Here is a 17,358-nt window from a genome sequence, read left to right as displayed (position 1 = left end):
TGAGAAGCCCACACGCCACAACGAAGAGTAGCCCCCGCTTGCCGCAACTCAAGAAAGCCTATGCACAGCAACAAAGACCAAAGGCAGCCAAAAATTAATTTTAAAAAATGGCCAACAAGCACATAAAAAGATACTTAACATCATTAGTCATTATGCAAAGGGAAAGGCAAAACAAACCACAATCAAAATGACAATGAGTATGAGATACCACTTTGTACCTACTGGGATGGCAAAAAAAAAAAAGTAAATAAAGAGTGTTGGTGAATATGGAGAAATTGGAACCCTTAGAAATTGCTGCTGGGAATGTAAAATGGTGTGGCCACTGTGAAAAACAGTTTGACGGTTCCTAAATAAGCTTAAAATAAAATTACCAAATGATCCAGCATTTTCAACTCTTATGTGTATACCCAAAAGAACTGTATGTAGGTGTTCAAATAAAAACTTGTACACAAATGTTCATATCAGTTCTATTCACAATAGCCAAAAGGTAGAAAAACCTAAATGTCCACGAATGGATGAACAGATAAATAAAATGTGTCTAAACATATAATGAAATATTATTCAGCCATAAAAAGCAATGAAGTATTGACAGGTGCTAGGACATGGATAAATCTCAGAAAGATTATTCTAGAGTCAAAGAAGCTTGACACAAAGGCCACATATGATATGATTCTAATTAAATGAAATAACCAGAATAGGCAAGTTCACAGAGACAAAAAGTAGATTAGTGATTGATAGGGGCTGGTAGGAAGGGGCAATAGAGAGTAACTGCTTAGTGGGTATGAGGTTTCCACTAGGGTGATGAAAAAGCTCTGAAACTAGATAGTGGTGATAGTTGTAAAACACTGTGAATATACTCAGTGCCACTGAACTGCATACTTTAAAATGATAAGACTGTAAACTTTGTTATGTATATGTATTTTAGTACACACACCAAAAAACCCTCTATCTGCATCCTTTCCCCCTACCTCCTCTATGGAACAAAAGGCCTCAATCTGTGTCTTTCCCAATTTTTGGCTTACTTTAAAAAAGAGTCTTATTGTACTATTTATATGTGTAATTACTATCATTTAATACCTACCAAAAACTCAATTAAGAAATAATATTTATGGTTAAATGTCTGAATGTTTTGTGCCTTCTTTCGGCTAAACCAGTGGTCTCCAAATTGTTTTGATCATGGGGTCCCACTGATAAAACATTTTTAAGTACAAATTACTAGATATTTATTTATAAATTATATATTATTGCTGTACTCATACACTGTAAAACATATACAAAAATATAAACTTTAAAAGGTTCATACTCCAATGAACCATTTTGCAAGTATCCCTATTTGGAGAGCACCTGTCCAAATCAATTTTATCTTGGGTTAAAGTAATGGTCTGCAATTTACTGACCCCTTGAAATCTGCCTTTATGGAATTCCCTAAACAAAGGCCATATTAGCCTTATATGATTGTTGTTACTGAGAATGTACTGTAAGGATGCCGATGAGGATTTTGTTACACCACAATGCCTTCTTTATGAGGACAGATGAGAGAAATTTAAGAAGCCTTAGTATCAGAAATATCTGTAATGCTTTTGAAAATTTAGTTTGCTTTTATATTAGAGTTATGTAATTGATCACAAAATTCTAGCAACACTAATTTGTAGAAAACATAAAGCAAAATTTGTGGCTCATCTTTAGCAACCATATCCACAAGGTATCAACTTGCCTTCCCATCACTCTTAATTCTTCATGTATTTATTTTTTAAATCATGTTGTACCTCACCCCTCCCTGGCTTCAGTCTAATTTTCCATCATTCCAATTCTTCATTTACTTAAAAAACAATCATATCATATTACTTATATATGTGTGTGTGTGTGTATGCTTAAAAGCACCTCAAAATTTCTTAAAAGACAGGGAGGAATGAATAAACAAAAACCAACAGGCAATATTGTTCAGAATGGAGGTCATTCTAAACTTGAAGATCCCCTGTACCAAAGGTATAGACTTTGCAGATTTTGCAGCATTTAGCAGCAAAACCTTTCATCCAAAGGGTAATTCGTAAATGAGTGTTGATGAAAAGAATGACAACTCAAACAGCACTGTACTACACTTTCTCACTCTTTTCCAGCTGGTAAGAAATGCTACAGTGAGGAAAGGGCAATTGGCTTTTTTTCACCTGTGTGCAAAGCTTAACTAAAAAGTCCATGAAAAATGCAGTCATGTTGCCAGATGGAATTTGCAGCCATGTACCTGGACGTGTTTCCTTCTGGTGTGTTCTGAAGTAATTTGGGGATAACCTGTATTCAATGGTTTCTTGTTTTTCTTGCTCCGCTTCTCAAGGTATCTCCTCTGATGGTCGGTGATGCTGCTGTATAATTTAATTCGCCTGGGTGACAAACAAACTCTTTCATGACCAAAAGCATGGATCAGTCGGGCAGTATCAATGGTGGAAATAGAGCTGCTCCTCTCATGCAGAGTCACTTCCTTATCTGTTTGGGTCAATATATCTGATTCCACAGAAGTGGTGGTGGAAAGGATGTTGGTGGCAGTATCTGTGAGCAGCTCACTCTCCTCTGAGTGTCTAGAATCTGAAGAAGTGTTATTTATATAATGAAAACCTGGCAGTTTTCTCAAAATATATTTATCAAATTTAATCTGTTCAATTTTAATCTGATTGGACCTCCCAGCTTGATGAGTAGAAAGAATCTTGTTTTTTTTAAGATCTCCTGTGTTTCTTTGGCATTTCTCCAGGCTTTTATACTGTTTCTTTTTCTGAAGCTTGTTTTTCTGCTGTTGCTGTCTACCACTCCATTCCTTAACATCTTGTTTCCCTTTGCTATCATCCTGTGTACTTTCTGAGGGCTGGAGAAAATGTGTGATGGGATGCTGAAGAAGTTTAGCCAAATGATCAAGTCGCTCCACCAAGGAAAGTTCCTTCTTGGCACTGAACTCAGGAGGTTTCTGTTGCCTCTGTCGCTCCTGATACCTGTTCCAGAGTTCATTTAAACTCACAGTGTGCTGAGCTGTTAACTCTGGGGTGGCCTTATGATCCCTTTTTAGGTCATTAACTTGTTTGTCATATTTTAGAAAATCTCTAGCCTGACTTTTAGTAGTATGCTTTACTTCTTTGTTTTCCAAGTTTACATTGATACTGAGGCTCTCTATTGTGGTATAATCTGACTTTGTCTTTGCCACATTTTGATAAGAGGAAGGAAGACAAGTGTGTTCTCTTTGTTTGTCTGGATGATGCTGAAAGGAATCTTTCCAAGAATGACTCATGAAAACTCTTCTTCCTAAGGATTCATGGCAAAAATCTTGATCACTTGGTAGGTGCACTGGATGATGAAAGTAAAACTTAGCTGACCTAAAGACAGAATGGGTGGTATTTTCAAATTCTGAATGACATCTGGACTCTGAAAAGGCAAAAAAAAAAAAAAGATTTTGAAGGACTTTCAAAATATTTGCATTCCATTTAAAAATAGTATTCACATTTAATTCTTTAGATACAAAACAAAGACTGAAGGAAAGAATGGTCTATATAAAGATTAAGAAAATTCACTGCCTGGACAAAGGATTCATGCCTTGTGCCTAGTGGCCAGATTGGCATGGTAATAGTTTAAGAGACTCAGGATCAAAAGACCCAGATTCTGGGCTGGATTCTGCCACAGACTGGCTGTATGACCTTGAGGAGGGCATTTTGGTCCCTGGGATGTAACAGCAGCTGCTATGTATTACTGCTTGCTATGTGTGGGGTATTATGAATATGCTCTATATCTGTTTTTTTCCCCTCTTATAAAACTGAGAGAGAGGTATTATTAATTTCATTTTCAGCTAAGAAACCTGAGACTTTATTTTTATCATCAGTAATTAAATGGATGGGATTTTAAAAACTCCAACCCTTTACATGTTTTAGAGCCTTGAAAAACTCTTTTTTGTGAACCATCTTCACACCCCCTCAATTTTTTTTATTGTGGTAAAATACACCTAATATAAATTACCATCTTCCATCTTCACATTTTGACAGTCATTCTATATCAAAACAGGCATTTTAAGATGTAGAACATCTTAACAACTATAAACCGTAATTGTAAACATTAATTCAGTTTCCATACACATTTTTAGAGTTCTAAGTCTAAAGAAACAGACATACACATGAAACAAAGTATCACTTGTAACTATGGGATCCATTCTTCCTTCTCTATAGATTATTGGTAATCAGAATTTTCACTAAATACTCTGGGAATCCCTAAGACAATTCCCCAATATATAGTGGGATACATGGAATCTGCTTTTATATCTAAAGTATAAAAAGACTCTCAAACCTCCCAATGAACAAAAGTCCAGGACCAGGTGGCTTCACTGTTGAATTCTACCAAACATTTAAGGAAGAATTAATATGAAAGATTCTCAAACTCTTCCAATAAACAGAACAGAACACTTCCAAACTTATTTTATAAGGCCCACATTACCCTGTTACCCAGACGTTACCTAGATACCCAGTGTAGATACACTACAAGAAAATTACAAGCCAATATCCCTGATGAACACACATGCAAAAAAAACCCAAACAAAACATTAGCACACCAAATTCAATAATATATTAAAAGGATTATACACTATGATCAAGTGGGATTTATTCCAGGGATGCAAGGACGGTTCAACATCTACAAATCAATCAATGCGGTACATGACACTAACCAAATAAAGGATAAAAATCATATAATCAATAGATGTAGAAAAAGCATTTGAGAGAACTCAAAATCTATTCATGATAAAAACTCTCAACAAAGTAGGTCTAGAGGAAACAGCTCAACGACCATTTCTGACAAGACCATAGCTAACATACTCAATGGTGAAAAATGGAAAGCATTTCCTCTAAGATCAGGTACAAGACAAGGATATCCACTGGCATCACGTTTATTGAACACAGTATTGGAAGTCCTAGCCAGAGCAATTAGGCAAGAAAAAGAAACAAAAGGCACCAAATCAGAAGAGAAGCAAAATTGTCACTATGTGAAAATGGCATGATTTTATATATAGAAAACCCTAAAGACTCCACCAAAAAAAAACTGTTATAACTAATACATTCAGTAAAGTTGCAGTATACAAAATTATTTAACAGACAAAAATCTGTTGCATTTCTATATATTAATAATAAACTACCAGAAAAAGAAATTAAAACAATCCTATTCATAATTGCATCAAAAGAATAAAATACCTAGGAATAAGTTTAACCAAGGAGGTAAAAGACCTGTATACTGAAAACATTGATGAAAAAAGCTGAAAAAGACATGAAAAAATGGGAAAATATTCTGTGCTCACAGATTTGAAGAATTAATATTGTTAAAATGTCCACACTACTCAAAACAATCTACAGATTCAACGCAATCCCTATCAAAATTCCAATGGCATTTTCCACAAAAATAGAACAATCCTAAAATTTGTATGTAACCACAAAAGACTCCAAATAGCCAAAGCAATCTTAAAAAAGTAGAAGAAAACTGTAGGCATCACACTCCCTGATTTCAAACTATGTTACAAAGCTACAGTAATCAAAATGGTATAGTACTGGCATAAAAACAGACATGTAGATCAATGGAACAGAATAGAGAGACCAGAAATAAACTCTCACATATAAGGCCAATTACCTTATGACAAAGGAGCCAAGAATATACAATGGGGAAAGGATAGTCTCTTCAATAAATGGTACTGGAAAAACTGGATAGCCACATGCAAAAGAATGAAACTGAACCATTATCTTACACCATACACAAATATCAATTCTAAATGGATTGAAGATTTAAATGTAAGATCTGAAACCATAAAATTCCTAGAAGAAAACATAGGCAGTTAAGAGCTTTGACAGTGGTGTTAGCAATAATTTTTTGAATTTGACACCAAAAGCAAAGACAACAAAAGCAAAAGTAAATAGTAGGAGTACATCCAACTGAAAGGCTTCTGCACAGCAAAAGAAGCCATCAGACTACTGAATGGAAGAAGATATTTGCAAATGATATATCTGACAAGGGGTTAACATCCAAAATACACAAAGACTTCAACTCAAATAAAACAAACAAACAACCCAATTAAAAAATGGGCACAGGATCTTAATAGACATTTTTGTAAAGAAGACATACGAATGGCTAACAAATACAGGAAAAGATACTCAGCATCAATAATCATCAGAGAAATGCAAACCAAAACCACAATAAGATATCATGTCACACCTGTCAGAATGGCTATCATCAAAAAGACAAGAAATAACAAGCATTAGTGAGGATATGGAGCTAAAGGTTCCTTTTTCTGTGCACTGTTAGTGAGAATGTAATTGGTGTTGCTGCTATGGAAATCAGTATGGAGGTTACCCAAAGAGTTAAAAATGGAACTACCATATGATCCAGCAATTCTGCTTCTGGGTCTATACACAAAACAATTGAAAGCTTGGTCTTGGAAAGATATTCGTATATGTGTGTTCACTGCAGCACTATTTAAAATAGACAAGACATGGAAACAACCTAAGTGTCCACTGATAGATGAACAGATAAAGAAAATGTGGTATGGGGGGTGGGAGGAATTGGGAGATTGGGACTGACATATATACACTATTGATACTATGTATAAAATAGATAACTAATGAGAACCTACTGTATATAGCACAGGGAATTCTACTCAATGCTCTGTGGTGACCTAAATGGGATGGAAATACATAAAAGAGGGGATATATGTATATGTATAGCTGATTCACTTTGCTGTACAGTAGAAACTAACACAACACTGTAAAGCAACTATACTTCAATAAAAATTAAAACAAAACAAACAAAAAGAAAATGTGGTATAGAGGAAAGTGGGCAAGATGGCAGAGTAAAAAGACCTTGAGCTCACCTCTTCTCACAAGCACACCAAAATCACAACTATCTGCAGAACAACCATTAAAAAAAAACATACACACACAAAAAACTGGAACCCACCAGAAAAGATCTCCTACACCAAAAGACATAAAGAAGGAACCACAACAAAACTGGTAGTAGGGACAGACTCACGATATAATCAAATCCCATAACCCCTATGTAGGTAACCTGAAAACTGGAGAGTAAATATATTACAGAGGTTCTCCCAGGCTGGGGGTCTGGCACTGTTGAGATGAGCCCACAGAGCATTTGGCTTTGAAGGCCAGAAGGCTTAATTGCAGGAGTCCCACAGGACTGGGGTAAATAGAGATATCGCTCTTAAAGGGTGCACATGAAATCTCATATACCCTGGGACATAGGGCCAAAGAAGTAATTTGATAGGAGCCTGGGCCAGACCTACCTGCTGGTCTTGGAGAGTCTCTTGGAGCGTCAGGGGTTGGGGGAGGGTGGCTGAGGCTCACCCTGGGGACATAGACACTGGTGGCAGACATATTGGGGAACACTGTTGTTGGTGGATGACATATTGGCTCATTAGTTCCAAAACCTGGCCCCACCCAACAGCCTGCAGGCAACAGTGCTGGGACGCCTCAGGCCAAGGAACTAACTGGGTCAGGACACAGCTCCACCCATTAGCAGACAGGCTGCCTAAAGACTAAAAAGCTCACAGCTGCCTTTGGACTCGCCCCTAGACATGGCCCAGCCCACCAGAGGGCCAAGACCCAGCACCACCCACCAGTAGAAAGGCACAGGACTCTCCCACCAGGAAGCCAGGCCAAGCCTCTAGACCAGTCTCATTCACCAGGATACAGGCACCAAAAGCAAGAAAACTATGATTCTGCAGTGCAGGCCAGAGCCTACCCTGGGACCAGCTGGGCCCTGGACTGGCCCACTAGCAGGCCAAAGAAACCTTCAGGACACTCCAGACCCTGTACCCAACTGTGTCAGGAACCGACACCACCCCCACAACAACCTGAAATGAGCTCTGGGATCCCAGGGCCCTGCAGCTGGACTCCAGGAGCCAGCTCTGCCTGCCAGTAGACCAGCACTAACCCCAGGATCTGGCTTCAACTACCAGTGGGTAGGCAACAACCCTAGGGTCTTCAGGACCCTGACTCCATCCACCAGTGAGCCAGCATTAGCCCCGGGGCCCCTAGGATTCTGCAACCAGCCACATTGTGACCAGGCCCTGCTAAACAGCAGCCAGCAGCATCCACACAAGGCAGGACCTAGCAACCAACCAGACTAGGGGCCTACCAGACTGCCCACATAGTTAGCCCACCACAACAGAAGGCCCAAGTAGCCCTCTTAGGGTGAACCCCTGGAGTACACAGCTTGGGTAACAAGAGGGGAGTGCATTGCTGGAGTGCACAGGATGCCTCCTACAGAGGGCCACTCCTCCAAGGTTGAGAGATGTAACTTACCTACTGCATACATAAAAATACAAATAGCAACTTATTGACAAAATGAGATGGCAGAGGAATATGTTTCAGATGAAGGAACAAGATAAAATCCCAGAAGAAGAACTAAGTGAAGTGGAAACAGGGAATCTACCCAAGAAATAGTTCAGAGTAATGAGCATACAGATGATCAAAGAACTCAGGAGGAGAATGGATGCACAGAACGAGAAGTTATAAGTTTTAAGAAAAGAGTTAGAAAATATAAAGAACAACCAGACATGAAGAATACGATAACTGAAATGAAAAATACAGTGGAAGGAATCAAAGTAGACTAAAGGATTCAGAAGAATGGATCAGTGAGCTGGAAGACAGAGTAGTGGAAATCACTGCCACTGAACAGAAAAAAGATAAAAAAAAAAAAAAAAGAAATGAGGACAGTTTAAAAGATCTCTGAGACAACATCAAGAGCACTAATATTTGCATTACAGGGGTCCCAGAAGAAAAGAGAAAGAGCCCGGGAAAATATTTGAAAGAAAGAGCTCAGGAAAATATTTGAAGAGATAATAGCTGAAAACCGCCCTAACCTGGGAAAGGAAATAGTCATCCAAGTCCAAGAAGTGCAGAAAATCCCATACAGGATAACCCAAAGAGGAACACACCAAGACACGCTGTAATCAAAATGTCAAAAATTAAAGATACAGAGAATACTAAAAGCAGCAAGGGGAAAGCAACAAATAACATACAAAGGAACTCCCATAAGACTATCAGCTGACTTTTCAGCAGGCACTCTGCAGGTTGGAAGGGACTGGCATGATATATTTAAAGTGATGAAAGGGAAAAACCTACATCCAAGAATACTCTACTCAGAAAGGCTCTTGTTCAGATTTGACAGAGAAATCAAAAGCTGTATAGACAAGCAAAGGCTAAAAGAATTCAGCACCACTAAACCAGCTTTATAACAAATATTAAAGGAACTTCTCTAGGTGCAAAAGATATGAGAAAATTATGGAACAAAAAAGCTCACCAGTAAACATACAGTAAAGGTAGGAAATCATTCACAAACAAAGCTAGCAGGAAGATTAAAAGACAAAAGTAGTAAAATCATCTGTATCCACGATAAGCAGTTAAGGGATACAAAAAACAATTTGACGTAAAACATGACATAAAAAACAGTAATCATGAGGCAAGGAGAGTACACATGTAGGGTATTTAAGATGCATTTGAAATTAAGACATCAGCAACTCAGAAGAATCACATATATAGAGAGAGAGACTGCTATACAATAACCTCAAGGTAACCACAAGCCAAAAATCTATAACAGATACACACATACACAAAAAAGGAATCTAAACATAACACTGAAGATAGTCATCAAATCACAAGAGAAGAGAACAAAAGAAGGAAAAAGACGACCTACAGAAACAAATACAAAACAATTAACAAAATGACAGTATACATATTGATAATTACCTTAAACGCAAACAGACTGAATGCTCCAACCAAAAGACACAAACTGGATGAATGGATACAAAAACAAGACCCGTTTATTTGCTGCCTACAAGAGACTCACTACAGATCTAGAGACACATACAGACTAAAAAAGAGGGGATGGAAAAGGTAGTCCACACAAATGAAAATCAAAAGAAAGCCAGAGTAGTAATAGTTATATTAGATGAAATCAACTTTAAAATAAAAACTGTCACAGGAGACAAAGAAGGACACTACAGAATGATCAAGGGATCAATCCAAGAAGAAGATATAACAACTGTAAATATATATGCACCCAACATAGGAGCACCTTAATACATAGGCAAAATATTAACAGACATAAAAGGAGAAATCAACAGTAGCACAATAATAGTAAGGGACTTTAACACCCAACTTACATCAATGGACAGATCATCCAGACAGAAAATCAATAAGGAAACATAGGCCTTAAATAACACATTAGACCAAAGGGACTTAACTGATATTTATAGAGCATTCCACCCAAAAGCAGCAGAATACACATTCTTTTCAAGTGCACATGGAACATTCTCCAGGATAGATCACATGTCAGGCCACAAAACAAGCCTTCGTAAATTTAAGAAAACTGAAATCATATCAAGCTTCTTTTCCAACCACAACTCTATGGAACTAGAAATCAACTACAAGAAAAAAAAACTGCAAAACCCACAAACACGTGGAGGCTAAACAATATGCTACTAAACAACCAAAGGATCACTGAAGAAATCAAAGAGGAAATCAAAAACTACCTAGAGACAAATGAAAACGAAAACACGATGATCTAAGACCTATGGGATGCAGAAAAAGCAGTTCTAAGAGGGAAGTTTATGGTGATACAGGCTTACCTCAGGAAACAAGAAAAATCTCAAATTAACAACCTAAACTTACATCTAAAGCAAGTAGAGAAAGAAGAATAAAAACCAAAGTTAGTAGAAGGAAAGAAATAAATATCAGAGCAGAAATAGATGAAATAGAGACTAAAAAAACAATAGGAAAGATCAATGAAACTAAAAGCTGGCTCTTTGAAAATATAAACAAAATTGATAAACCTTTAGGAAGACTCATCAAGAAGAAAAGGGAGAGGGCCCCAATCAATAAAATCAGAAATGAAAAAGGAGAAGTTACAACCGACACGACAGAAATACAAAGGATCATAAGAGACTACTATGAGCAACTACACGCCAATAAAATGGACAACCTAGAAGGAATTGATGAATTCTTAGAAAGGTACAATCTTCCAAGACTGAATGAGGAAGACACAGAAAATATGAACAGACCAATTACCAGAACTGAAATTGAATCAGCAATTTAAAAATTCCCAACAAAGAAAAGTCCAGGACCTAATGGCTTCACAGGTGAATTCTACCGAACATTGAGAAGAGTTAACACCCATCCTTCTGAAACCATTCCAAAAATTTGCAGAGGAAGGAACACTTCTGAACTCATTCTAGGAGGCCACCATCACCCTGATACCAAAACCAGACAAAGATATTACAAAAAAGAAAACTACAGACCAATACCACTGATGAACATAGATGCAAAAATCCTCAACAAAATACTAGCAAACCGAATCCACTAATAAATTAAAAGGATCATACACCATAATCACGTGGGATTCATCCCAGGGATGCAAGGATTTTTCAATATCTGCAAATCCATCAGTGTGATACACCACATTAACAAACTGAAGAATAAAAACCATATGACTGGGCTTCCCTGGTGGCACAGTGGTTAAGAATCCACCTGCCATTGCAGCGGACACGGATTCGAGCCCTGGTCCAGGAAGATCCCACATGCCGCGAAGCAACTAAGCCCATGTGCCACAACTACTGAACCTGTGCTCTAGAGCCTGTGAACCACAACTACTGAGCCCGCGTGCTACAACTACTGAAGCCTGTGCACCTAGAGCCCGTGCTCTGCAACAAAAGAGAAGCCACCGCAACGAGAAGCCCGCACACCGCAACAAAGAGTAGCCCCCGCTTGTTGCAACTAGAGAAAGCCCGCACTTTCAACACAGCCAAAAATAAATAAATAAAATAAATTTATTAAAAGAAAAACATATGATCATCTCGATAGATGCAGAAAAAGCTTTTGACAAATTTCAACACACATTTATGATAAAAACTCTCTAGAACGTGGGCACAGAGAGAACATACCTCAACACAATAAAGGCCATATATGACAAACCCACAGCTAACATACTCAATGGTGAAAAGCTGAAAGCATTTCCCCTAAGATCAGGAACAAGACAAGGATGTCCACTCTCGCACTTTTATTCAGCATAGTTTTGGAAGTCCTAGTCACGGCAAGCAGAGAAGAAAAAGAAATAAAACGAATCCAAATTGGAAAAGAAGAAGTAAGCTGTCTGCTTTTACAGATGACATGATACTATAAAATCCTAAAGCTGCTACCAGAAAACTACTAGAGCTCATCAATGAATTCGCTAAAGTTTCAGGATATGAAATTAATACACAGAAATCTGCTGCATTTCTACATACTAACAATGAAACATAAGAAAGACACATTAAGCAAACAATCCCATTCACCATTTAGAACTAATAAACGAGTTCAGCATGGTTGCAGGATAAAAGTTAAATATTAAAAAAACCAATTGTATTATTATATACCTGCAATTAACAAACTGAAAATGAAATTAAGAAAACCATTCTGGGGGAATTCTCTGGCGGTCCAGTGGTTAGGACTCTGCAATTCCACTGCAAGGGGGCATAAGTTAGATCCCTGGTTGGGGAACTAAGATCCCTCAAGTCAAGCAGCACAGCCAAAAACAAAATCAAAAACTAAAACAAAAGCAAAAGAAAACCATTCTGTTCACAACAGTCTCAAAAAAATTAAAATATTAATGTAAATTTAACATAAGAAGAGAAAAACTTCTACTCTGAAAGCTACAAAAAATTACTGCAAGAAATTAAAGTATATCTAAATAAATGGAAAACATCCCAAGTCCATGGACTTAACTGTTAAGAAAGCAATTCTCACCAAACTGATCACAGATTCAACACAATACCTATCAGAATCCTAGCTTATTTCTTAGTAGAAATTTTTCAAGCATATGGAATTGTAAAGGACCCAGAATAGCCAAGACAATCATGAAAAATAAGATAATGTTGGAGGACTCATACTTCCCAATGTTAACTCACAGAATGGGAGAATATATCAAAATCAAAATTTAGATAAGAATGTGTATCTAGAATACATAGAACTCTTAAAATTCAATAAAAAAGAGAAATAATCCAAATGAAAACCAGGCCAGGATCTGAATACACATTTCTCCAAGGATAATGCACAACTGGCCAATAAGCACACAGAAAGATGTTCAACATCATAATCATGAGGCAAATGCAAATCAAAATCAAAATGAGATACAAATTCACATCCACTAGAATAGATCCCATGAAAAAGTCAGATAATAAGTGTTGGTGAGTTTGTAGAGAAATTGAAATGCTCATACATTGCTACTGGGAATGTAAAATGGTGCAGCCACTTTGGAAAACAGTCTGACAACTCCTCAAATGATTAAATATAAAGTTATCACATGATCTAGGAATTCCATTCCTGGGTACATACCCAAGACAAATGAAAACATACTGTTCATATAAAAACCTGTACATGAACATAAAAGCATTTATATTTTATAAATATAAAATCATTATTTTATAAAAGCATTATTCATAGTAGCCAAAAGGTGGAAACAACCAAATGTCCATCAACAAACGGATAAACAAAATGTGATACATACATACGATGAAATATTACTGAGCCATTAGAAAGAATAAAATAATGATACAAGCCCGTAACTTGGATGAACCTGAAAACATCATGCTGAGTTAAAAGAAGCCAGTCACAAAAGTCCACACATTAAATGATTCCATTTGTATTAAGGTCTAGAATAGGAAAATTTATAATAGAGACAAAGTAGATCAGTGGTTGACTTAGGGCTTGGGGGGAGGTGCGTGATGAGGAAACAGAGGGGTGATAGCGAAGGGGTATAGGGTTTCTTTCTGAGGTGATAAAAATGTTCTAAAATCAACTGTGTTGATGGTTGCACATATCTGTGAATAGGGTAAAAATCATTAAATGGTACACTTTAAGTGGGAGAATTATATATGTGCATTACATATCAAAAAAGCTGTTGAAAAAATGTTCTATGATCATTTGAAAGGTTTTTTTAAAAAAGCATACAAACATTTATACACATCAACCTCATTATTTCCAGATGTTTCTCTAACGCTTTTTTTTTTTTTTTTTAAATTTCATTTCCATGGTCTGTTATGGGCTAAGTATGTGTGTTCAAGCTCCCTAGTGTTCTGTATTATCCATTTCTCCTTGAGGGTCCTCTAGGGCAGCGGTCCACAACTTTTTTGGCACCAGGGACCGGTGTCATGGAAGACAATTTTTCCACAGACGGGGGTGGGGGGTGGGGGGATGGTTCAGGCGGTAACATGAGGAATGGGGAGCAATAGGGAGCTGCAGGTGAAGTTTCGCTCGCTCGCCCGCCACTCACCTCCTCTGTGCAGCCTGGTCTAGAGTATGCTTCTGCAGGTTATGTTTCCATCTTTCTTTTCCAAGCTATGTCTCCTAGACTACCCACTGCAGAGTTGCAATGTTGTTTTTTCATCTTATACATTCTTTTTTGTGTGTGATAAACACAGAAGATTAAATTTACCATCTTAACCAATTTTTAAGCATACAGTTCAGCAGTGTTAAGTATGTTCACACTGTTGCACAACAGATCTCTAGAACATCTTCATCTTGCAACACTGAAACTCTATACCCAATAAACATTAATTTTCCCTCCTTTCTCTCCCCAGCCGTTGGCAGCCACTTTTCTACTTTGTTTCTAAGATTTTCACTATTTCAGATACTTCCTATAGGTGGAATATACAATGTTTATCTTTTTGTGACTGGCTTATTTCACTCAGCACAAGGTCCTTGAGATTCACCTAAGTTATAGCATGTGACAGGATTTTCTTTTTTTTAAGGCTGCATAACATTCTATTGTATATATATCACATTTTTATCCATTTATCCACACATATTTATCCATTCATCTGCTGATGGACATATCTTGATTATTGTGAGTAATGCTGCAATGAACATGGGTGTGCAGATATCTCTGAGATCCTGCTTTGAATTCCTTTGGATATACACCCAGAAGTGGGATTGCTGTATCATATCGTTATTCTATTTTTAATTTTTTAGGAACCTCCATACTGTTTTCCAAAATGGCTGTGCCATTTTATATTTCCACCAACAGTGCACAAGGGTTCCAATTTCTCTGCATCCTTGCCAACAACTGTTATTTTCTGTTCTTTTGATAGTACCCATCCTACTAGGTGTGCAGTAGTATCTCATTGTGGTTTTGATTTGCATTTCTCTGATGATTAGTGATATTAAGCATCTTTTCATATACTTGTCGGCCATTCATAAATACTCCCTGGAGAATTGTCTATTTGAGTCCTTTACCAATTTTTAAATTGGATTTCTTTGTTGTTGAGTTTTAGAAGTTCCATATATAATCTGGATATTCATCACTTATCATGATTTGCAAATACTTTCTCCTATTCCACAGGTTGTCTTTTAACTCTGTTGATTGTATCCTTTGAAGCAGAGTTTTAAATTCTGATATAGTATAATTTATTTATTTTTGCTTTTGTTGCCTATACTTTTGGTGTCATATCCAAGAAATCATTGCCAAATCCAATGTCATGAAGCTTTTCCCCCATGTTTTCTTCTAAGAGTTTTATAATTTTAGCTCTTCTGTTTGGATCTTTGATCCATTTTGAGTTAATTTTGTATATGGTAAAAGGTAATGGTCCAAATTAATTCTTTTGCACGTGGATATCCAGGTTTCCAACACCATCTGTTGAAGAGACTATTCTTTTCCTACTGTGTAGTCTTGGTGCCCTTATGGAAAATCATCCATCTAATACATTCTTGATGTTAGCAGCTGCACGAGGACTATTTTCAAAATACAGTATCCACAGATTAGCTTCTTGACTCCTTTCTTTTCTTATCTGGATACTGTTCTATATTCCTCTAAGACATAAAGTTTGACAGCTAGGTAGTAACGGCTTGTGTCCTATACAGTTTTCTTTTATGTTATTAGAGAAAGGGGGCCATGGGTAAACATAAATAGATTTGATCTTGGGTCTTTTTTATTGTAATTTTTAAAAAGTTTGTATTGAGGTTCTTTCTGTCTTTGTCACAGTCATCTGGAATGCCTTAAGCTTTCTGCTGTTTCAGTGTTGAGACATGATACTTCACCTCTAATACTATCAGCCTTGGGTATTTAATTGTAATTTTGTTTCTAAATTGCCAGTATCTTTTCCCAGAAGTAACAATTATCTTACAAATAAATACATACATCCACACAGACAGAGAAGCACTGAAGTGATATGCATAAGAAAGCAAAAAATAAAAAAATGGAACTCTGTTTAAATTGTGAGACTACAGTCTCATCAGAATTAAGTGGAAACACGTAGACACAGGCGTTTGCGTGTGCATGCTCTCTCTCTCTCACACCCCCTACCCCACTCCCCATTACCTGCAACATCTATTTGCAAGGATTTCTTCTCTTCGGGCCAGCCTTCCTTAGGAACTGTCCTCTTACTGTGGATCTCCTCTTTCTGTTTAGTGGCTTTAGTGTCTGGTAGACTAACAATCTTCGTGTCTTGTAGTTGAGCTGACTGCTCTGAAGCAGCAGCAGCACTGGAACCTAAGAGAGGAAAATCCAGATTCAGACAGGAAGCTGACAAAAATTATTTTAAAATACCTCTCAAGCATCTACTAGTGTGAGAAGATAGTTACGCTGGATAAACAGTGAGATGGATGCAGGACAGGAATAAAGACACAGACGTAGAGAACAGACTTGAGGACACGGGGAGGGGGAAGGGTAAGCTGGGACGAAGTGAGAGTGGCATGGACTTATATACACTACCAAATGTAAAATAGATAGCTAGTGGGAAGCAGCCGCATAGCACAGGGAGATCAACTCAGTGCTATGTGACCACCTAGAGGGGTGGGATAGGGAGGGTGGGAGACACAAGAGGGAGGAGATACGGGGATATATGTATATGTATAGCTGATTCACTTTGTTATAAAGCAGAAACTAACACACCATTGTAAAGCAATTATACTCCAATAAAGATGTTTAAAACAAAAAAAAAGTGAGATGGAGGGCTTCCCTGGTGGCATAGTGGTTGAGAGTCTGCCTGCCGATGCAGGGGACACAGGTTCGTGCCCCGGTCCAGGAAGATCCCCTATGCCACAAAGCGGCTGGGCCCATGAGCCATGACCGCTGAGCCTGCACGTCCGGAGCCTGTGCTCCGCAACGGGAGAGGCCACAACAGTGAGAGGTCCGCGTACCGCAAAAAAAAAAAAAAAAAAAAGAGATGGAAAGAGAAAAGCATTTTGGGCAAAGGTGACTACATATGAAAAAAATGGAATCAGGAAAGCAACTGAACATCTAAGAAACAGTGCAAGTATATAATTTATTAGATTATAGAATTTGTAAGGAAAAGAGAGAAAAATTAGCATT

At 37.6% G+C, this 17,358-nt stretch overlaps 1 protein-coding gene across 1 annotated transcript in view; it reads right to left on the bottom strand.

Moving 5' to 3' along the window:
* ALMS1 (ALMS1 centrosome and basal body associated protein) overlaps positions 1-17,358 on the bottom strand; it is a 231,200-nt gene that overhangs the window by 44,743 nt on the left and 169,099 nt on the right. The window contains exons 14-15 of the mRNA XM_082672085.1: positions 16,366-16,536; positions 2,240-3,402 (exon numbers count right to left, since the gene is read on the bottom strand). Of these exons, the coding sequence (XP_082528211.1) occupies positions 2,240-3,402; positions 16,366-16,536 (1,334 nt within the window). The remainder of the gene's footprint in view (positions 1-2,239; positions 3,403-16,365; positions 16,537-17,358) is intronic.

This window comes from Grampus griseus, assembly GCF_964374135.1.
Source record: "Grampus griseus genome assembly, chromosome: 15".
NCBI classification, from domain to species: Eukaryota; Metazoa; Chordata; class Mammalia; order Artiodactyla; family Delphinidae; genus Grampus; species Grampus griseus.
The sequence above is the reverse complement of the archived record's forward strand: the minus strand, read 5'-3'. Positions and strand labels throughout refer to the sequence as shown.